General features: G+C 51.7%; 1 protein-coding gene across 3 annotated transcripts in view; it reads left to right on the top strand.

Moving 5' to 3' along the window:
- Positions 1-21,958, top strand: part of Rptor (regulatory associated protein of MTOR complex 1) — a 309,261-nt gene that overhangs the window by 258,198 nt on the left and 29,105 nt on the right. For all 3 annotated transcript variants that reach the window (XM_041635818.1, XM_041635817.1, XM_041635819.1), the window contains 8 exons: positions 4,691-4,765; positions 6,739-6,804; positions 6,989-7,180; positions 10,737-10,877; positions 12,383-12,500; positions 13,249-13,389; positions 13,764-13,922; positions 21,135-21,253. In XM_041635818.1, the coding sequence (XP_041491752.1) occupies positions 4,691-4,765; positions 6,739-6,804; positions 6,989-7,180; positions 10,737-10,877; positions 12,383-12,500; positions 13,249-13,389; positions 13,764-13,922; positions 21,135-21,253 (1,011 nt within the window). The remainder of the gene's footprint in view (positions 1-4,690; positions 4,766-6,738; positions 6,805-6,988; positions 7,181-10,736; positions 10,878-12,382; positions 12,501-13,248; positions 13,390-13,763; positions 13,923-21,134; positions 21,254-21,958) is intronic.

Here is a 21,958-nt window from a genome sequence, read left to right as displayed (position 1 = left end):
CCCTGAGGTACAGACTTACAGAGGCGGTCCCCCAAGAAAAGCTCATTTTCCTGCTTCCCCTGATCCCCTTCCTTCTTCCTCTAGCCTTAGTAAGTTATCACTGCTCCTGGTGTGGGGAAGGCACTGCTTAGCAGAGTCTGGGCTTCCAGAGTGCAGCGTGGTCAGAGCCCCCACATACTCCACACAAGTGTGAGCTGTCATTGACTTTCCTTCCCTTCTAGGCTGTAGCCTTGCTTTCTTTCCAACTCAAAAAGGCTGTTGGCCTCATAAAGAGAAAACAGGTTAAAGGATTTGCTCCTCGCCCTTTGCAAGTGGAGCTGCTGGGGGAGAGACGCCCTCCATGCAGTGGAAACCAATATACACGTGACGCCCATGAGCACTGGCAATGAGAGCAGACGTGCGAAGAGCAGCCATTACTGCAGTGGCGTGACAAGCTTATCAAAACAGAAATCTTTTAATATATGCCTCATAATCGCCAGACTCCGCTTTTGAAGGCTTATTAAAGTGATCCTTTCAGATCTCCTGACTTGGAGGCTCGCACTCAGAATTAGTAGGATATGAATTAATGACAGTTTATTACTCTCAGATGAGCTGAGCTTAAGGAGCTTCCTGTAAATGTGTGGGCTTTGATTTGACTTGTCAGAGCTCTGATGTGAAAACAAAGGAAGGTGTCTCTCCTCCCTGAACTGCGCCGCCGCCGCTGCTGCTGCTGCTGCAGACGTGGGCAGTCTCCTGGTCTATATAAGGATGGCGGGTCCAGGCTTCCAGCTTGTTAACTCCGATAAAGCTGGGACATCGTTAAAGCAGGGTGTGTGACTTGATGAACTGAAGCTGGGGTCAGACGTGCAGCTCAGCCAGCCACCCCGTCTTGTCTCATTCCGCCCTGCAGAGCCAGGCCAGTGTCCATCTGATGATGGGCTCACTCATCGCCATCATCACCACACCACCGAGAGGAATTCTCCTGCGCCCCCGACAAAGGGAGGGTCATGCGGCATTCGCACAGAGCCCCCAGCAGAGCCCGTGTGCATGGCCCCTGCCTCTGAGAAGGGCTCAGGACCAGGAAAGTTCTGGAAAGTCAGGAGGGCCCTAAAGCAGCCCGTGGCATCCTTGTTCTCATCCTCAGCTCTTAAGCTCCAGTCTGGGTTCCTTTAGGGCCTCTGAGCCAGAACAGCTTTTGGGAGCTGGTGAGAAGGAGGCCATCACTCTGGGCACAGGTTCCAGCAGACCTGACCGTCTCCATGTAGACATCTCCCTGGGCACAGGTTCCAGCAGACCTGACCGTCTCCATGTAGACATCTCCCTGGGCACAGGTTCCAGGAGACCTGACCATCTCTCTCCATGTAGACATCTCCCTGAGCACAGGTTCCAGGAGACCTGACCGTCTCCATGTAGACATCTCCCTGGGCACAGGTTCCAGCAGACCTGACCGTCTCTCTTCGTGTATACGAATGCCGTGCTTCGTTTCCCGGCTGTCCAGACCTGGATAACCGCACAGAGACTGTATTAATTACAACACTGCTTGGCCAATGGCTTACGCATATTGCTGACTTGCTCATATCTTAAATTAACCCATTTCTATTATTCTGTGTATCACCACGGGGCTGTGGCCTGCCGGTAAGGTTCCTAAGGTTCCGGCGTGTCCTCTTGTGGCAGCCACATGGGCGTCCCTTTGACTCCACCTACTCTCTCTATATCTCTTCTAGCCTGGCTATATTCTGCCCTGCCATAGACTGAAGCAGTGTTTTTATTAACCGACGGTAATAAAACATTCACAGCATACAGAGGGGCATCCCACATCACCTCCGTGATTACCCTACATTCCTGGGCCACACGACTCTGAACTATTTCACCTTGCATCACTCAAGCACAGAATTCTAAGTAAGCTGTGCCTTACCGAGAGGATGCAGAGCCTGACCTAAAACCATTCCATCTCTTCTTTCTTACTCCTGGTGCCTCCCACAACATCCTCCTCAACTTCTGAATGTCTAAGTCCAGATCATGTTTCCATGAAGAACCCGAACCCCCAAATCAACCAGCCTAGTGAGAATTAGGGCCAGCTTCAGAGCTGAGGCCATGCCCTCCACGGTCCCCATGGTGGTCACACCCATGCCATGAACTGCTAAGGCCTCGCCCTCCTTACTCACCTCGAGGAGCTTTTGTACCACCAGTACCCACATGAACTCACCTCTGCTCAAGTTCCAGGCTTCTGTGTTTGTCTTCCCGAGCGGTTCTGCCTGTGTCTGCATCTCCAGTGCGGCACACTCCATCATGCACCCCTGCCCTCCTGTCCCCTCCGTCCCCTCCGTCCCCTTCGTCCCCTTCAATGCATTTCTTTTTTTTTTTCTTTTTTGGTTTTTCGAGACAGGGTTTCTCTATGGTTTTGGAGCCTGTCCTGGAACTAGCTCTTGTAGACCAGGCTGGTCTCGAACTCACAGAGATCTGCCTGCCTCGGCCTCCCGAGTGCTGGGATTAAAGGCGTGCGCCACCACCGCCCGGCCCTTCAATGCATTTCTTAGGTCTCTGGGATGTCCCCATCCATCCTTCTGTCTGTGCTGCGCGTGGTCCCACCTCTGCCCCAACCAATACAGCCTGTAGAGGGAGGGGTTAGGAGGGGTCGCGGCAACAGGAGCAGTCAGGAAGCAGAGAAGGGGCAGAGTGCTGCTGCTGAGCTCACGTCCTTCTTAAGTGACCCAGGACCCCAGTCCGTGGAGTGGTCCCACACGCATTAGGGAAGCCCCAGGACCCCAGTCCATGGAGTGGCCCCACACGTGTTAGGGGAGCTCCAGGACCCCAGTCCATGGAGTGACCCCCACACACGTTAGGGAAGCCCCAGTCTGTGAAATAGCCCCACACACGTTAGGGAAGGGTCTTCCTACCTCAGTTGGCCCAACTGTGAACTCCGTTGAAGACCTGCCCAGAGGTTTGTACATATATAGTTCTAAGTCCTGTCGGGTTATCAGTATTAACAGTGTTGCTGGCCGCTGACCTTGGACCTGTGATCTGGCAACACTGTCCCTTGCTCAGCTTCTGCTGGCTCTTCAGTGCCTCCTGTCACCTGGTCTCCTACCTCTTCTTACTCACATTCTAGGACTGGCCTTAGTTCCCCTTCTATTCCTCCTTCCTCCCCATCTTTCCCTCTCCCTTTCTCCTCCCTAATTCTGCTTGACTGCCCTCCAGGAAGCATCACCCTCCTGCTTCCTGTGGCTTCTCAGGTGCTGGCAGCAGATACCGCTGTCTGCCCCAGCAGCAGGCAGCAGGGCTTGACTGACTGTCTCTAGAACAGAGCCATTGTCGGTGTGCTCAAGTGTGTGGCACGCGGTGACCACAAGATGGAATTGTGTTCGCAGGAAGGAGTAGCTGAGTTAGAAAAGACTGCATAACCGGTGGCTTCTTACGTTAGTCCTTGAGTCTTAGAGCTCTTTCTTTGCTTAGGAACGGGGGTCTCTACGAGGCTCAGTTAACATATTGTATGGCATGAATCCAACAGAAACCCCAAAAGCTTCAGCAGGTACTAGCACTACAGAAAGGACTGCTGTCGAGTATCCTCATGTGGAAAGCAAGAGGAGGGGAACCTGAGATGAAGCAGAGAAACTTGAGAGGAAGAGAACAGTCTGAGACAGGAGAGGAAGAGGGCAGTCAGGAAGGAAAGAAGGCAGGCATGCCCTGACAGGAGGTGAACCTGAGAGGAAGGAGTCTGAGGCCAGGCAGGGGGTGTCTGAGATGAGGGGAGGAACGTGAGAAGAAGTGGGGGACAAAGGATCTCAGCAAAAACTGGAACCCAAAAGACCAAGAGCTCCAGGTGGGCGTCCACTCTGTCACCTGCAGTGTTGCACACTCGTACACTCTTAAAGTCAGTTGTGCAAGCGAAACACTCAAATACATAAAAATAGAAAAATAAATTAAAAACTGCCCAAATATCTTCATTTCTGCCAGGCTGGGGAACCTGGGCAGAAGCAGAAGTCTGGGGGGAGGGAGTCCAGACTGAGCGCAGAGGGAGGAGGACAGGGTGCAGAGCACAGCCCTAACGCAGCCACCAGCAGCGGTAGCAGAAGGTGCTTTTCAGGGTGGTGGTTTGCTTTCTTCTTCGGAGAAGTCCAGCCTTTTCCCCAAGGGCAACAACTGTGAAGGTCAAATTTGAACTAAACTAAAATCACCGCTCTTATGCCCTCTCCATGACCCCCATAGTTCTCCATGTTCCCCCAAGTTCCCAAAACGAGTTGAACTCCTCCCTGGGTATGACTGATGAGGGTATGATTGATGACAGCCACTAACCACATGATTAGTGACAGCTACTAACCACATGCCTCAACCTCACCATAACCAGTCAGGTTAAATGTCAGCTACCTCAAGACCCTCTGACAAGGCCATGACCCACTTGTGGTTTTCCCTCTCCAAACTCTAACCTGTAAATGCTCAGTGCCGCTCTCCTCCACCCGTGGACTGAGCTTGGGCGAGTAGTAAACCCCTTGTGTTTGCATCAAAGACCGCTCTGTGGTGGTCTTGTTTGGGGGTCTGGTGACATGGGCACAACACAGGCAGAGCTTTTTCCCGAGTGAAAACTGAAGTTACAAGGAAAGGTACATAATAATGTCTTCCCAGCATATTTGCACACCCTGCTTCGTAAGACGCCATGACACATCCCGCCAGCTCCTGTACTCACGGCCTCTCTTCTGTCTCCTTTTCCCTCCAGTCATGCCAGGCCGACCTCGTGAAGGACAACGGTCACAAGTACTTCCTTTCCGTCTTGGCAGACCCATACATGCCAGTAAGGACTGAGCCATACTTCCCTCAGGCAGCATGGGATTTGTCTCCGCTTGCACACTGTGGGTTACAGTTCCTCTCTGAGGGCCAGGTGCTCTACACGGTTACACGTGAATGGCCACTTAGTGCGCACATGGCACACTGCTCCATTTCCTCCTGCCTCAAGTGAAAATGTGGTCTTCCTGCGACAGTCGGTCTCTGCCCAGCAGTGGCATCTCCATTACCTAGAGCCTGCATCCTGAATAGACGGACAGATGGATGAATAGCTGTTATGTCTGTGATATGGTGCCTCAGGTGCCCTGAAGGTCCCTTAATGGGACAAGATTTACTAAATCTTGTCCCATTACTAAATGGGACATTGCTTTACTGAAGGAAAGAAGAAATTGTTTGAAAGTTTGAATTTTATACATACTTTTTATTAAATTGTTTAAAAGTAGATAGCATGAATAGGACATAAGTAGTTTTCTCATGATATTTTACTATCAGTTTCTTTAGCCTCCCTCTGGCTGCTCAGCACAGCCATGTAGACAGAGCAGCCGTGCACAGCTGCTCCTTCATGCGCCCTCTTCCCAGAGTGTGCGTGCAGCGCCACGTCTGCACTTAGGTGATGCCTCTGAGAGGAACTTGCGTGTCTGAATTCTTCCTCTGGCTGTTTTAACTCACCTCCAGCACAGAGCTGAGGACTCCAGGGAAGGGGAAGAGCGCTGAGGATGGCTGGATAGGGCAGTTTCTTTACTCATGCCCATTAGCCAGTTTGTTTTCTTCAGAAACAGCTTTCTGCTGCTTCAAGAAAACACTGCCTTTACCTGTCCTGAAATAAACAGGCAGATCTTGGGGAAGCACAGAGGAGAAGAGCCCCTCCCCCGGGAGAAAACGCTGGAGGTGTTGACTCAGGGCAGGCACCACCAGGAGAGAAAGAAGCAAAGACGTGAAATGGGGGGGGGGGTGAGGGAGGCTGCTCTTGCTGACGTCATCCCAGAGTGCTGCAGGGGGAGGAGGGCAGAGTCTGAACAGACTGGAGCTTGGAGACCTGAAGAAAGAAATGAACAGCGAGCCCTTCCCAGACACAGCACAGTCAAAGTAACGAGAGTACCAGGATCATAAGGAAAACCCCCAAAGCCACCAGAACCCAGAAAGGGCAGACAGCAGCTGCAGTGATGGCAAAGGATTGTGTGTGGCCCTTCCAGCAACTGCTGCATGGAGTTCCCTGCTAAGTTATGCTGTATGGGGAAGGGGAAGTACAGACACTTTATAACAAAGAATGATGGCTTGGCACTCTAGCACCTGGAAGGTAGTGGCCTGGTCTCTGTTACAGTGAACTCAGACGTTGCCATAGGAAAGCAGCAACAAGCAAGGGCAATGGCCAGAATGCTGGTGCTGCCAAGGTAACCGTTAATTAGCAGGGCTAGAGGTAAGAAGGGATGTTGGGTGAAGAGACTCCAAGAGCCTGGCAGCAGTCCCAGAGGAATTCGGGATTAGACTCTCGATGTGCATGTGAAAAGGTGAGGCACCGTGAAGAAGTCTTACAGGCTATTGATCTGTCCAGTAGGAGACCAGAATTGAAGCAAAGATTGCTACATTCAGCCAGGTGTGATGGCGCACACCTTTAATCCCAGCACTCGGAGGTAGAGGCAGGCGGATCTCTATGTGTTCAAGGCCAGCCTGGCCTACAAATTGAGCTTCACGACAGCCAGAGTTGTTATACAGAGAAACCCAGTCTTGCAAAACCAAAAAAGAAAAGAGTAGACAGCATGAAGATGGACCTTTCAGACCAATGAGCACCACCAACCATGTTAACTGCTGTGACAGAGGACAGTAGAGCGACCTGGGCGTGTTCTGTGGCATTAGCTTCCAAGGGAGAAGCCAGTCTGTCCTCAGCACAAAGGCCAGTGCACGCTGCAGACGGCAGGTGCGCAGTCCTTGGAGACAGGTGAGTCTCTGGGAAGGGGCACAACCATGGTGCATTTTGTTTTCCAGGCTGAACATAGGACCATGACGGCCTTCATTCTTGCTGTAATCGTCAACAGCTACACAACAGGGCAAGTAAGTGTCATAGCAGCTCCAGCCTAAGCTCCAGGAATGGCAGAAACGTGACTTGTCTCAAACGTATTCTGGCGCAGGGTGCCAGCACTTTGTTTAATCTGAATGAGACAATGTAGTGTAGTGTGGTTGAGCCCCAGCCCTGGGTAAGAGGGCAGAGGACCACTTCTCTGTGTCCTGTGTCCAGGAAGCCTGCCTGCAGGGGAACCTGATCGCCATCTGCCTGGAGCAACTCAGTGACCCACACCCCTTACTGCGCCAGTGGGTGGCCATTTGCCTGGGAAGGATCTGGCAGAATTTCGACTCTGCGAGGTGGTGTGGGGTGAGAGACAGCGCTCACGAGAAGCTCTACAGCCTCCTCTCCGACCCCATCCCTGAGGTAAGCTGTCCTTGAGAAAAGTAGCTTCCAAGTTGGGTCAAAGTACGTACGATACGTGCTCTACACCTAGTCCTCCAGGGTTCTGTTTGTAAAGAGGTCATGTAGGACCGGTGTGCAGAAGTCTGCACCCAGAATCTCTAGGGCCATGCACAGATTCCCAAGATAGGCTATTGAGATCTTGCTACAGAGGCACACATTTAACTTTTCATTCATAGTGAGCCAACTCTGTATGCAGTAGGGTATCTCTGCAAGCTGGCACAGCCTCACCTAGGTCTAAGAGAAAAACATGAACCATTCTGTACTGCACATCCTGTGGACCTGGGCAGAGAGACAGACAGACATACCAGTCAGGGCCTTGTGCCTCATGGTTTGGCGCAAGCTAAAGAAGGTGTTGGCACTGCCTTTTCCCTACAGACCAAGACCGTCTGCTGCCAGTTCAGTGTCCAATATGTTCTGGACTCTCCGGCCCCAGTGAGCACCCACCCACCTCCTTGCTTGCTGAGCCAGCTTAGAGCCTATAAGGGTCCCAGGTGCAGGTATCTGAGCCCTGGCTCCTACAAGTGTCTTCACATCTGGGGGTTGAGATTTGAACCTAGCAGCCTGGTGCCGCATTGCTATGGCCACTCATCCCACAACCCCATGTTCAAACTTTCTGGAAGGGTGCTCAGGGAAGTGTATTTACTTATTTTCCAAGTTGTTCTCAAAAGGGTTTAAGGACACCAAGCATAAAAATTTAGAGAACAGGGGCTGGAGAGATGGCTCAGCGGTTAAGAGCATTGCCTACTCTTCCAAAGGTCCTGAGTTCAATTCCCAGCAACCACGTGGTGGCTCACAACCATCTGTAATGAGGTCTGGTGCCCTCTTCTGGCCTGCAGGCATACACACAGACAGAACATTGTATACATAATAAATAAATAAATACTTAAAAAACATTCAGAGAATATGATCTTGAGAACGCAAGGACCCAAAAAGCTGGAGGAGGGTCAAGGCTAGCAGAGGCAGATCCATGTACCTTACAGAGATCGCCGTGAGTTGTCCTGAGCCTCCCCTGATCCACAGTCACCAGGGAAGCAGTTATTCCTTGTCTGGAGTCAGCTGGGCCCCCTGGGAACTGCTCAGTCTAAGTCATCTGTAGGCTCAAACATAATGGAAACTAGAGAATCTGTGCTGTGCCCCGACTGTGGACAACAGTGTCTGAGATGGGAGAAGGGTGTCGTTCCCAGCTCAGGAGCAGCCTTTGGAACAGGCTGGGTGCACACCCAGGTTTTGTCACTCTGAACCGGTCTTCACATTCAGTGGGTGGAAAACCCGACAGGTCCTCAGGGGCAGGTTGAATGCAACTGTTTGTTAATCCATCTGCTCCATGAGCCAAAAATGCTGTTGCCTTCCAGCACACAGCTGTGTGGTCCTGGCAGCCTGCTCGCTTTGTCACGCAGCAGGGAGACCACAGTGGACATGGGCCGTCCCACAGGGTGACTCGAGACTGGTACTTCTGCTGTGCCCATATGACTAGATCAGCAACATAAGTAGAGTGTGGACCTCTCTGCTGAGGGAGAAGAGACACGGCAGGCAGCTGCGGCAGCAGAAGTATTGCTTGGAGCCGTGAAGACCCAGGAAATAGTGAGGCCTTGTCAGGGCCTTGGCTTCTCAGCTAAGAAAGTACAGGGAGAAGGAAGCAGAGGGGCTCCAATGCCATGCAGAATAGCGAGGGAAATGCGGCTAATCCCTGGTTAGGGCAGCAAGTGGGGGTCTTTGGGCTGGGGCATCTGGTCTGGAACTTCCCTCTGGCTTGCTTCCGACTAATCACAAAGCTGAGCATCTGGTTCTTTCCCCTGAATTGCTGATGCACGTGGCATGTCGCCTCCCATGTCCTGTGTGTTTCTGGCCTGGCCCTTTCCTGGAAACACAGTTGTCTGTGGCAGACCCAGGGAGTTCCTTCATTCTGGGAGGGTAGGACATCATCCCGGGTCAGTAGAATATTTATCACACAGGTGGAAAAAACATTTTTGTAGAAGGGAGACCAAGTTATAGGCTGTTTGGATCCTGTGGGGAATAGGAGACCCTGCTATGGTTTTCAGAAATGATCACTGTGTATTTGTTAATAAGCGAAGGGTTCAAGAAGCAGCCATGAGGGACTGTCCACTAGGGTGACAGTGCAGCCCTGGCTGTAGCTTTAAGGGCAATTCTGAATTGCTCAGTGTACATATCATGTCAGATTTTGGCTAACTCCTTAAGAAATCAGTGCCATCTATCCCCAAACATTCCAGGGACATCTGTCTTGTCTCAGGCCCTCTTGTGGCCTTGGAGAACCCTGAGAAAGTTAGATCTCAACCTCTCTGTGGTCACCCCAAGAGGTAGAATATTTCTTTGCAGAAAAACCTAAAATGAACTTGTCAGGAAATCTTGAAATTGTCCAGGGAGGAAGCTCATACCGTAGCAAGAGGCCCCCTCCTGTCTCCACATCTGGGGTCTGTTGGGGACAGCCGCAGGACTGCACAGCCACAAAAGAGCAATATTGACTATGTGAGCCACCAAGACCACCTCCAGCTGCTCGGCACCTTCAGAACTGCTGACAGGCAGCTCCCATGTCCACCCACGTCTGCAGTGAAATGGTCTAGTGAGTTTTTCTTAGTGTCGCGGGTGTTGTTTCTGAACTAGAAGACAGGGACTTGCTTTTCTCTATCTGCGGTGCTTGGCACCTCTGAGATTGAGCCGCTACCTGTGTGAGTCATAATGCAGACTGTAGGGATTTTGGGGTGCAGAGACTTATCTCTGGAGATGGCAAGCTCCTCGCCTGGGGCCTGGGAGCCATGCGCCTTCCTACTCTAACGCAGTCTGCACCTCGTGCAGCCTCTGGCCTTCTCACTCTCTGTCTCAACCCTGACTGTTCCACGGCCGTCTTTCTCTTCTGGGGAGGCCAGGATGGTTTGCTCATGGTCGAGCTGGGATTCCTCCAGCCCAGTGCAGAATGTAAAGAGGAGGACTCTTGTTTCTCCAAGGTTAGCTTCTTTTCATGTGACCTTGGGGTCTGAGCCGAGCTGAGGTCCCTGGGTACCATGGCCGGCCTAGTATTGTTTCCCTCACTGCCTCTGTCCCCTGGGGACTTTACCCTTTCTGGTTTCCAGTTAGCTTCTCTGTCTCAAAATGGACCCACACATTCTCCACTTGCCACAACCTCCCCTCCGTGGCTTAGTCCAGCCCACCTTCCCCCCATCGGCTCTGGGCCAGTCTTCTCCAGAACAATCAAAAGTCCACCGTGCATGCCAGTCTGTAGACTCCAGAGGAAACTGCTCCCTCCCCTACAGCCTGGTCATCCCTGAGCTGGGGCTATGCTGTCTCCACCGCTGGCTCCTGGGCTGCCCACACACACCCTTCCTGCTTATCAATACCAGTGTAGCTTTGGGCGCGGAGCATCGTACGGTAAGTGTCTGTGAAATTGAATTGAGCTGACTTATGTGAACTGAATTGAATCAGCTTGCAGACAGCTTCAGCAGAAATGCAGATGGCAGATAGACCAGCCGTGGGTGTGACTGATTGCCTGTCTCCTGCCCTGTAGGTTCGATGTGCGGCTGTGTTTGCCCTTGGCACCTTTGTGGGAAACTCTGCTGAGAGGACCGACCACTCTACCACCATCGACCACAACGTGGCCATGATGCTGGCCCAGCTGATCAATGACGGGAGCCCCATGGTCCGGAAGGTATGTGGGTGCCAGCTCAGTAGCTGAAGTAGGGGCCTACGAGCTGAGCCAGCCCAGAGGATCTCAAATCCGCCTGTGTGTGCTAGTTCATCTTTTCAGAGTGTGCCCTCATTGCTCATGTCTGTTCCCCTGAGGGCACTGAGCTGACCAGGTCTCTAGTCTTCACACAGCAGCCTTCTCCTCACCCGGGCACCGGCATGTGGCACTGGGTCTCTGCAGAACAGAGACAGGTCTGTGCAGTGTGTCCCCTGTCTTCTCTGCTCCCTAAGGTTCACACCTCCATAAAAAGATGTTCCACATCCTCCTGAGCCGGCAAGGGCGTTTGAGGGAAATGCTCTGACTTCCTGACCTGGTGAACCTGGGGCTGCTCTTAGAGCAGACTGCCCGCGGTGACCATGGGCGCCTGTTGTCCGTGAGAGCCACTGGGCTTCTTGCTCAGCGTTCCTTTTCTTTTGGTTGTTTTGAGACAGGGTTTTTTTGTGTAGCCTTGGCTTTCCTGGAACTCAGAGATCCTCCTGCCTCAGCATCGGAGGATGTGGAAGGGGTAACTCCAAGCCTCTGTCCTGAGCGATGTGACCTATGGGTCCCTGGGCACAGCTGAGGTCTGAGTGCAGAGCAGAGCAGCTCAGCATCACATCTCATGGTGAGCCGAGCTTTGGAAGACATACACGGCATGGTGAGCTGTTGGAAAAACCAGTGTGGAGCTAGGAGAGATGGGAGGAGCAGAGAGAGAGAGAGAGAGAGAGAGAGAGAGAGAGAGAGAAAGAGAGAGAGAGAACACACCCAAGGAGACCTGGCAGCCCTGTCTGCAGCCCGCTGGTCAGCTCAGGGCAGCCTCAAGGGTCTCTGACAGACCTCGGTTTTCTGCAAACATCTTTCTCTCTACAGAGTGGTGCTGGTGTCCACAAGTCTACATTCTGTTTCATTTCCTTTTGACTGTCAGTCTCTAAGCATTTAAGTTGTGGTGCTATATCATCATAAACTACATGTAAATCCTGTCTCCCCAGACTCTGGCATTTAGGCCTAGGTGTCATGTTTTAATTCAAGGACTTTTCTCATTCCCTCATATGGACTAGAACCTACTATAGCTGAGGAAGCTTCTTGCTCGCTGTAAAGAATGCTTCAGCTAGTCAGCTGTGCCCACCAGTCTCTGGAGCAGGATCAAAAATGGCAGTTTTGGCCAGAGTCACAAGCCTAATTTTAAATCCGTCAGGGGTGTGGAGTTCACACTGTGGCTTCAGAAAGCCTTGGGGTGGTAATTCCTGCCTAGCAATGAGTGAACAGACTGGGGCAAGTGTGCCTGGCAGCTGGGGGCACCACTTGCCAGCCACTGGCCTGCTGCCTTCACAGCCCCAGACTTCCTTGATTCCCCCTCCTGGTCGTGATGCCAAGTGAGCCTTGCCCTGACCCTCATTTCCCAGAGTCACATTAGGGTTAGCTTCAGACCTGCTGTCCTGCGGGTTCCTGCCGCCATAGACATGATTGTCCCTTCTCCCTCTCAACAGGAGCTGGTGGTGGCTCTGAGTCACCTTGTAGTTCAATATGAGAGCAATTTCTGCACTGTGGCCCTGCAGTTCATGGAAGAGGAAAAGAACTACCCCTTGCCTTCTCCCGCAGCCACAGGTATAGCTCACGGTAGCCCAGGACCTGCTTCCTGGCCTTCACCAAACCTGTCAGTGGTCTGGGTTGGGCCGGGTCTGAGCATGGCTTTCTGGTACTGCTTGGGTGGTCCCTGGTACTCCTGTTGTCTCAGGCCTTTGGAAGAATACAGGTGCGGGGAAAGGGCTGTGCTGACCCTCTTTTTTCCTTCCTTCTTACCTTTCTTGGAATTTAAATTTGGGGACATCTTGGAAGATGGCAACCTCTGCCGTGGGACATGCTGAAAAGAACATTAGCCGTCTTCCTGTGATGAGTAACTGCTTCACGTTGTTGTTGGCTTCATGTTTCCATGACTCACATTAGGAAGCTCATTTGTCCTTTTCGCTGGAGGATGCAGTCATCTTCCACGTTTCTCTTCATCACCCTCCCTCCAGATCACAGCCGGGATCGTGAGCAATGGCAGAGCCTTCTTCCTTTCAGCCAGGGTACTGGGCATCACTGTGATGCTGCCTAGGCCACCGAATACCTGGAATGGCCTCACAGCTACTACTGCCCTTCTGGTTCATGCTGTCTTGTGATTTAATCCTTACATGGCTACAAATAGTACCTTTGTCCCACTGAGTCCTGCACATCAGGAGAGTATCATGAAGGCCCTTCCACACTCAGTCTTGTACCAGTAACACTAACTGTTCCTGTTGCCATGGCTGCAGGCATCCACATGCCCCCATCCTGAAACTTATTGCTAACTCTTTCTTTTCTTTTTTTTTCCTAGAGGGGGGGAGCTTGACCCCAGTTCGAGACAGCCCGTGCACCCCCAGACTCCGTTCAGTGAGCTCATATGGGAATATCCGAGCCGTCACCACAGCTAGGAACCTGAACAAGTCCTTGCAGAATCTGAGCTTGACAGAAGAGTGTAAGATGCCAGAAACCAGTATTTGGGGTGGGAAGGTTCAGCGTGCTTTACCAGACGTTACTCTTAAGATGCTACTGTGCCCCTCGGCCCCGCCCTCCAGAACATGGGCCCCGATGTTCTGTGTGGCAGCCACCATGACAACTGGCCACCTGTTCCTGGCTCAGCACCGAGAGCAGTCAGGGTCACAATATAGACTTTACAGTTGTACCAGGGCTTGACTTGTTCCAGGGAAAGGAGTCTACCGGTTGGTGCACACACGTGTCCATTAGTATGCCCGGTGTGTGTATGTGCCCATTGTGAAGAAAGCTCATGTTTCGATCAGACAGGCCATTAACTGTAAGGCCCTGACCTATTGCCTGTCATTTTCTGGCCAGCGGGCAGCTCAGTGGCCTTCTCCCCTGGGAACCTCAGCACCAGCAGTAGCGCCAGCAGCACCTTGGGAAGCCCTGAGAACGATGAGTACATCCTGTCCTTTGAGACCATCGACAAGATGCGGCGTGTGAGCTCCTACTCGGCGCTCAACTCCCTCATAGGTGAGTCCCCATTCTTACCCTTCTTCCTGCTGCTTGCGTGTCTTCCCAAAACAGCACGTGTCTTTATTTGGTCAGATAAATGAACCAGAACTGTCTCCATTGGATGCGAAAGAATAGAAATTGTCTGGAGCTTGAAAAAGTGAGAACATTTTGCAATGGAATATTTTACAGGCTGGTCCAGGGATCTGTGAGCTTGCTGGCTTTGTCGGGCAGGAAAGTCTAGACAAGTCCATCTGCCTTTCTTTGCGTTTCTCGAGTGTGCTAGACCTGGCAGTGTGGAGCCCTGGCTTCCAGCAAAAGATGAAGTGGGGTGCACCAGGTTTCTGGTGGGCAAAGCCAGCGGTGCCATTCTCTGCCCCTAGTACCCAGGGCAGCCTCACAGTGAGCAGTGGGAGGTCAGAGCACAGGGTGTCACTCACCCTGAAGCGACCTCAATGCCCACCTGCTACAACTCCACCAAGCCTAGCAGCTTGACCCTTCACTGCCTAGAAATTGGGGTTTAATGGCCATTGTTCTCATTCTGCCACGAATGGTAACATCTGGACTTCACTGACGTCACAAAGGAAATGAGAATTAGCTACTGAGTTTTCTTGCTATGCACCTGTGCTCATTCTCAGACTGTGGAATTGAATTGTAAGCCCTAAGCAGACCACACTTCTCTTGTACTTCATCTTACTGAGACCCTGTGTGACATGCACAGCGTAGCCTGGGGCCCTGGAATCTTCCTTAGGCTCAAGGGCTAGGAGCCAGGGCCTTGTCGTGAAGCAGCTCAGCCTGCCTCTTGCTCTCTAATCAGTGAATAGCAGCTTTGCCTTCAGTTTTGATCTTGGAGATGGAAGGGTTAAGGAATCCTGTTTTGTTGGGAGCCGTAACAGATGGTGCAGAGCAGCTCCTATAGAGAAGCCAGCCCAGCTATGTCTACTTCACCCTTCCCCACCTACCCTCTCAGAAGTTGGTATCTGTGTGGTAACACCTCATACTGGTGTGTGTGCGTGTGTGTGTATGTGTGTGCGTGTGTGTGTAAAAAGTTTTATCTATATATCAATTCAAATCTTGGAAAACTGCATAGCAGTACAGCTGGAGAGATGGTTCAGCAGTTAAGAGCACTGGCTGCTCCTGCACCTGCAGAGGACCTGGGTTTCATTCCCAGCTCCCCAGAAGTGGCTTGTAGCTGTCTGTAGCTCCAGTTCCAGGGGATCTAATACCGTCTTCTGGCCATGGCAGGCACCAGGTACACCCACGGTACACGGATACACATGAGGAGGGAGTTTCCAAGTGAGGAGAGTTTAGGAAGGAAATAAAACAGCAACCTTCCTCCCTGCCAGCCTTGTCCCCGTTCAGTGTGGTGCCGCACACATGCACACGCAGACCTCAGCGCTTACAGCGTGGTTAAGATTCATAACTTGCAGAATCCCGTTACTGGCAACCCTTGCCTGTTTAAAGTCGATTTCTTCTTTCATTTCAACCAAAGAACAGCAATCTTAGTCCCTTTCTCCGAATATTGCAAAAGAAGTTTTCAAAACCTTGGCAACCTAGAGCCTGTCCTTACACCTGTCCTCACAAAAGCAGCTTCCTTCCAGGTACCCTGTTCTGCTCCCCTCCCAACTCTGCTCAGAGTGCTCAAGGTGACCTGCTGTCTGGCCCTGTGGTCACTGACACAGCAGGGCCTGGGGCAGAGGCAGAGGCAGCACGGATCTCCACTCCACCCAGCTCTTTGGTTTTTGGAGTCAGGGTTTCTCTGGGGCTTTGGAGCCTGTAATGGAACTCACTCTGTAGACCAGGCTGCCCTCGAACTCAGAGCGCTGGGATTAAAGGCGTGCGCCACCACCGCCCACCCCCATGTGGATCTTTAACCTCACCACTCCTCTTGTTCTCAGTCAGTCGTGGTCTGAGGACCTCATAGTCGCTCTTCTGTTTCTGGGCCCCTCTTTCCCTGTGCATGTACCTTTGGTCTCAACACTGCACCATGGGAAGTTCTTGCATGCCAAGTGAGGCTGCCCTTCCTGGAAAGTCCAGGCAGGAACTGGAGAGCCCCTCAATGAGGATCTTAGCTGGGCATCTCTGCAGTGTGCTCCCCGGACTAACTCTACCCCCTGTGAGACTTGATGCCCCCTCTGCTGCTCTGTTCTCCCTTCCGCAGAGCTCAGAGCTCTTGGTGGGGCAGTGTCCCCACTTGGCAAAGGATCTCTGTTGTTTCTGTGCTATACCTGACCCAGCTGCATTGAGGCTCATGGCTGCCATTTTTATTATCAACTTTCTGAAGAGCTATATTTTTCTTTAAAAATTTTATTACTGGGGCTGGAGAGATGGCTCAGAGGTTAAGGGCACTGACTGCTCTTCCTGAGGTCCTGAGTTCAATTCCCAGCAACCACATGGTGGCTCACAACCATCTGTAATGAGATCTGGTGCCCTCTCTGGCGAGTAAGCATATATGAAGACAGAACACTGTATACATAATAAATAAAAATATTAAAAAAAAAAATTATTACTATTGACTACGTTTATGGTGTTGGCCACGGCATACATGTGCAGCTAGGACGGCTTTCTGGAGTCGGTGCTCTCCTTCCACTTTCACCCAGACTCCGGGGCTTGCACTCAGCTTCTCAGTCTGTGCCACAAGCACTTTCTGCTGACTTAGCCATCCTGCTGGCCCTAGAGCTGTTTCTTGCTGATGTGTATACAGTTGCAGCCTTGCCTGTCCTCCCCGTCCACCTAGTTCCCTGTGTCCCTGATGCCTGCCCATGGGAGCAGGTCAGCACAGAGTGGGCCAACTGTACAGCTCCTCCTTACCCCTTGGCAGTAATGCCCACTGTGCACAAAGCCCAGGCCCACACCACTTTGAACTCTGTCCACAAATGCCCTCCTCATTCCCTGCCAAAGCCCCAACCCCAGTAAGGAGGGTAGTGGCACTGTGTTTACTCTCCCTGCTTCCTTGTCACCTGCACCTTCATCAGAGACACATGCCAAAAGAATTTCGGTCTGGAGGCTTGAGAGGAAGGGGTATGGTCTCACTTCAAAGGCACTGGGAGCCTCAGAGGACAGGACCAGGGTTTTTACAACTCTGCTGAGCAGTGACATTTTATAGCATATTGAAAATGCATCACCATGGCAACAGATCCGAGGCAGAGCTGATACTGAAGTGAGGACAGAGGAGTCACAGACCTGCAGGGCTGCCCTCACCTCAGTGCGGCCCAGAGCCCTGCTCGTGTGTGTTCCTATGGGAGCCAGCAACTCTGCAACCTAAGCCTAGAGCCCGCGGTGGAGCAGGGGACAGAATGACTCCAGGGAGAAGGCAGCAGCCCGGAGCGAGCTGTCTCCCGCCCCAAAGACCCTCAGGCCCTGTGAGTACTGGTCAGTCAGCACGAAGGTGACAGTCAGCCATTAGCCTGCTTCCCTGCTTTCCCCTGCTTCCCTCTTGTCAGAGTCAGGAAGCACAGAGATTTTACATCCCAGCCCATAGCAGTGATGGAGTGAGGTTGCCCCGAAAGGTAGAGTTCACTGGTATCTGCCTTGACCGGAAGGGATCCAACAGGGACTTGCTGAAGGAAGTTGAGTGCTGGGAATGTAGCTCAGTGGTAGCACACCCACCGAGCGGACAGGCCCTGCTTTGGTCCCCAGGTTTTGAACGGAGGCCCAACACCTATGAATTTGATTCTTCTCTCCAGAAAAGCCTTGGTTAAAGCCAAGCTTGGTGGCTTGTACAAGGACGCTGAGGGTCAACTGAAAAAGCCATGCAAATACTCCAGGTGCCACTGAAGCCAACAGTCACAGCCACACAGGTTGGGGAGGCCAGAGCCGTGGGTCATCATAACCCCTCCAAGGGCTCCATCCGGCCAGCAGCGTAGACTCGGGAGGGAAGATGTCACCGAATTTGCTCTGAAGCACCGGGGCAGGGGGCACACACACACATACCACCACCATCACTCTAGCCTTGGGACCTGCGTTTCTGAAGACTGTCAGAATGGCCATTCCCAGGTCACACTGCAGCCTCATGCCCAGTGGAGCCCCTCTCACCAACAAACTCTGGCTCGGAGAGATGACCCTCCATCATCTGCTGCTTAGAAAGCTGTGGCCATTGCCCTAAAAATCAATCCTAAAACATCACGGTCTTTTATTACTTCTAGTCTAGACATGAAAATGAATCCTTGGCCTTCCAGGGCTCAGCGAGTGGCAAGCTGTAGGGCAAGGCCCAACCACTGCTGCTCTGCTCTGCGGCAGGACCCAGTGTCCCACGGTCCCCATGGAGCCTGGTCCCTGTGTGAGGGTGGCAGGCTGTGTTTTGAGGATAGCAGATGTTAAAACAGGGCAGGAGCCAGAGAAAGTCACTCCTGGCAAACCAAGGGAAGATGTTTGTGATCACGGCTTCGCTTTCCACCAGGAAAATTGTGCTCTCGTCACGGTCCCAGTGGTAAAGTTTGTCTCCCTGTTGTGTCCTGAGTCAAGATCTAGAAAGTCAACCCAGTAACTGAAAAGTTGTTTTAAAGTAAATGTAGTATCTACAAATGTCTCCCTTCCTCTGTGTCCTGCACACTGTTTGGCCTTTCTGGCAGTGTTCTATGGTTCCTGGTTCTGAACAACCCCCCCACAGGAGTCTGCGTCTGTCAGCCCAGCACATGAGGCCAAGACTCTGGGACCCCACCTGTGCCTTGCTACCCTGTTCAATTTACGGACTCCAGCTGTGCCTGCATGTTCAGTCACTAAACCAACAGATGGGCAACGTAGAAGTCTCATTTGTCATGCCTGCCCTCCCCTCCCGCTGCCGGCATTGCATCTACCCATCCCCTTCCCAGGCTGTGACGGGGTCTGCCATCTGAGTCACACAGGTTTGCATCAGCATCACGATCCTTTCTCAGCTGTGTCACATGGCCGCTGAGCTTTGCAGGAAGCTGCTTCTGATGTGTCAGTCCCTGGAGGACGAGGCGGCCTGTGAGCACTTGCTGCCAGCTGGAGAGGGGCTGCCGCTCCGTCAGGGGGCCAGTTCCCCATTTCTCTCAGGTGAAGCTTCATGCAAAACACATGACATCTTTTCCTTCTTGAATGTCATTCTCTAGAGTACACCTCTTCTCCTCTCAAAAAGGCACAGAGATAAAATTGGTGCCTGGCAACCCCGTACCCCAGAGCTGGAAGTCAGATGTGACGGTGTTTGCCCAGAGAAGTCCTGGGCTGACTGCACTAGATTCCATAGACTTCAGTTGTAAATCTTGCCTGCTGTTTGGTTGGATCTGCTGATTCTAAGCTATGGCCACATGAGAAAGCGAGCGTGTAGCGAGCAGGCTGCTTTCATTGGTTTGTTCCTGCCACTGGTCAGCCCAGGCTAGTGGGCTTGTATGTTGTCTCATTTCATCACTTCCAGGTTTACCACAGCCTAGGTCCCCTGCACATGCGCCTCCCACAACTGTGAACAGAGCCAGTACTGAAGGCCTTAGGAACTACTGAGTGTGTGCCGTGCCCACAATGCTCCTGTAGGACATTCTGTCTCTGTAGTCATGATCTGTCACCTTAAAGAGTTGCCTGTCTCAGAGGCTGATGACATAGCTTAATGGTTGAGTACTTACTACTCTTGCATGAGACCTGGGTCCAATTCCCAGCACCCACACAACAGGTCACAACCACATGCAGCTCCAGTTCTAGGGGATCTGATGCCTCTTCTGACCTCTGTGGGTTCTTGCATTCACATGGTACATATACATACCCATTTTAAAAATTAAATACTTTTGAAATGCCTTCAGTGATGGGCAGTAACATTTTAGTTGCCTAAGCAGAGAAGCCATGTGTTCAGGAGCTGAGAGGCTTCTGCAGCCTCTTGGTGAGTGGATATACATGACTGCCATGGCTCAGTGTTCACCCTGCACAGCCCAGGATCGATGGTTGATTAATCACTGATAAGTGGGTGTAGGCCCAGCAGTCATCCGGGATGCACTCCTGTGTTGAAGTCATGCACTCAGTCCACCTCGTGACTTTGAACTTGAGTGTATTCATGAACCCCATTCTCACTGCGTGACACTGTGTCCTCTGGCAGAGTTGGCTAAGGAAGGGACATGGGGTCAGGGCTTGTTTGAAATCTTCCTTCAATCTCCCTTGCTGATACTGAATAATGTTCAGATCCACCCTAAAATACACGATGGCGCTGTCTGTGACTGTCTCCCACATCCACTCCCTACCCTAGAATACAGACAGGGTGGCGCTGTCTGTGACCTTCTACCATCCACTCCCTACCCTAGAATACAGGGTGGCACTGACTGTGGCCTTCTACCATCCACTCCCTACCCTAGAATACAGGGTAGCGCTGTCTGTGACTGTCTCCCATCCACTCCCTACCCTAGAATACAGGGTGGCGCTGTCTGTGACTGTCTCCCATCCACTCCCGACCCTAGAATACAGGGTAGCGCTGTCTGTGACTGTCTCCCATCCACTCCCGACCCTAGAATACAGACAGGGTGGCCTAGGGATTTAGAACAGTGCTGGTATATGGAGTGGACAGGAGGAGCCCAACAACTCACAGGCACAAGTCCACATGTAGAGTGTGCTGTGGACAGAACCTCGCACCCCACATAAACTGTGTACTGTACTGCAGGACACGGTGTCATCTAGGAATCTAGAGCATGAGAGGAAAGATGCGTGGGAACTGGGTAGCCTTCTCCAGCCCACAAGTCATCCAGGTGCAGACCCTGACTGCTTTTAGCCATTGTCCTTTAGAAAGACCCATCCTCAAAAGGTGTAGCCTTGCCAGGCATAGTGGTGAACGCCTTTAATCCCAGCACATGGAAGACAGAAGCAGGAGGCTCTCTGTAAATTCCAAGTCAGCCTAATCCACATAGTAAGTCCCAAGCCAGCCAAGATACAAGATACGTAGTGAGACCCTCTTTCCAAAAAAAGGGAAAAACAAAAGATGAAACCTGGGTAATGAAACCTGTTTACTGCTGGAATATTTTTGACATTTATCTCGGGGGGGGGGGGGAGTGTGAGATGCATGTGGCAGTCAGAGGAAGTCAGTTCTCCATTCTACCACATGGGTTCTGGGAACTGAACTCGGGTCAAGCGTCTCTTTACCTGAAGCCATCAACAGAGCAACAAATGGGGAAACTCTTGTAATCCCAGCTCCAGTGCTCCCTCTTGACAGCATGGGGCATTCAGAAAACAAGCTACCTCACCAACCTTTGTATGCATGGGGACCTACTTGCTACTAAGGAATCTCTTGTTTCTCTTTCCTAGGAGTTTCTTTTAATAGTGTTTACACTCAAATCTGGAGAGTCTTACTACATCTAGCTGCTGATCCCTATCCAGATGTTTCTGATTTGGCCATGAAAGTCCTCAACAGCATTGCTTACAAGGTACGTGCCTGAGAAATTGTCACTAAAGCTCTCATATGTCTGCTCCTGTCGTGAATAGTCAACAAGGAGCTCCACGGGCATCCAGGCTTACCCCATAGTTTGAAAAAATAAATAGAAGCTGGTGGTGGTTGCACACCTTTAATCTCAGCATTTGCGAGGCAGAGGCAGGCCCATCTCTTGAGTTTGAAGCCAGTCTGGTCTACAGATCAAGCTCTAGGACAACCAGGGCTACACAGAGAAACCCTATCTCAAAAAAAAAAACAAAAACAAAAAATGGATGGGTGGATGATGGATGAATATTAGGTAGGTAGGTAGGACTTTGAGCAAGCATTGTGAGTCTAGAGCTTCGTAATATATCCTGAACTTTGCTTGCAGTGTAGCCTCAGATGTAAATGTTTTCCATGATCTCCATGTCTGTGAGATCTGTAGTGATTTCCTCTCCTCCAGCTCCAGTTCTGGGCTCTTGTGCTCACTTTTTTCTGTCCTGTTTTTTATTTCCCACTTGACTTAGCTGTTCTTGTTTTGGGTTTTTTTGTTCTCATTCCTCAAGTAGAAAAGCATGGTCTTCTTTGGGGATTATTGCTTCCTCCCTTAGCAGCCCTGGGGATCTGACCTAATCCTTTCCTATGCACTTTCCCAGCCTTGAGGGTGCTCATCCAACTCACTGACCTGCCTTGTGGCCTTGGAAACACCCTTCTCCCCTGC

The sequence above is a fragment of the Microtus oregoni genome, unplaced genomic scaffold (assembly GCF_018167655.1).
Source record: "Microtus oregoni isolate MIOR12 unplaced genomic scaffold, Mior012 000048F_ref0000485, whole genome shotgun sequence".
Lineage (NCBI taxonomy): Eukaryota > Metazoa > Chordata > Mammalia > Rodentia > Cricetidae > Microtus > Microtus oregoni.
This window is presented reverse-complemented; position numbering and strand designations above follow the sequence as displayed.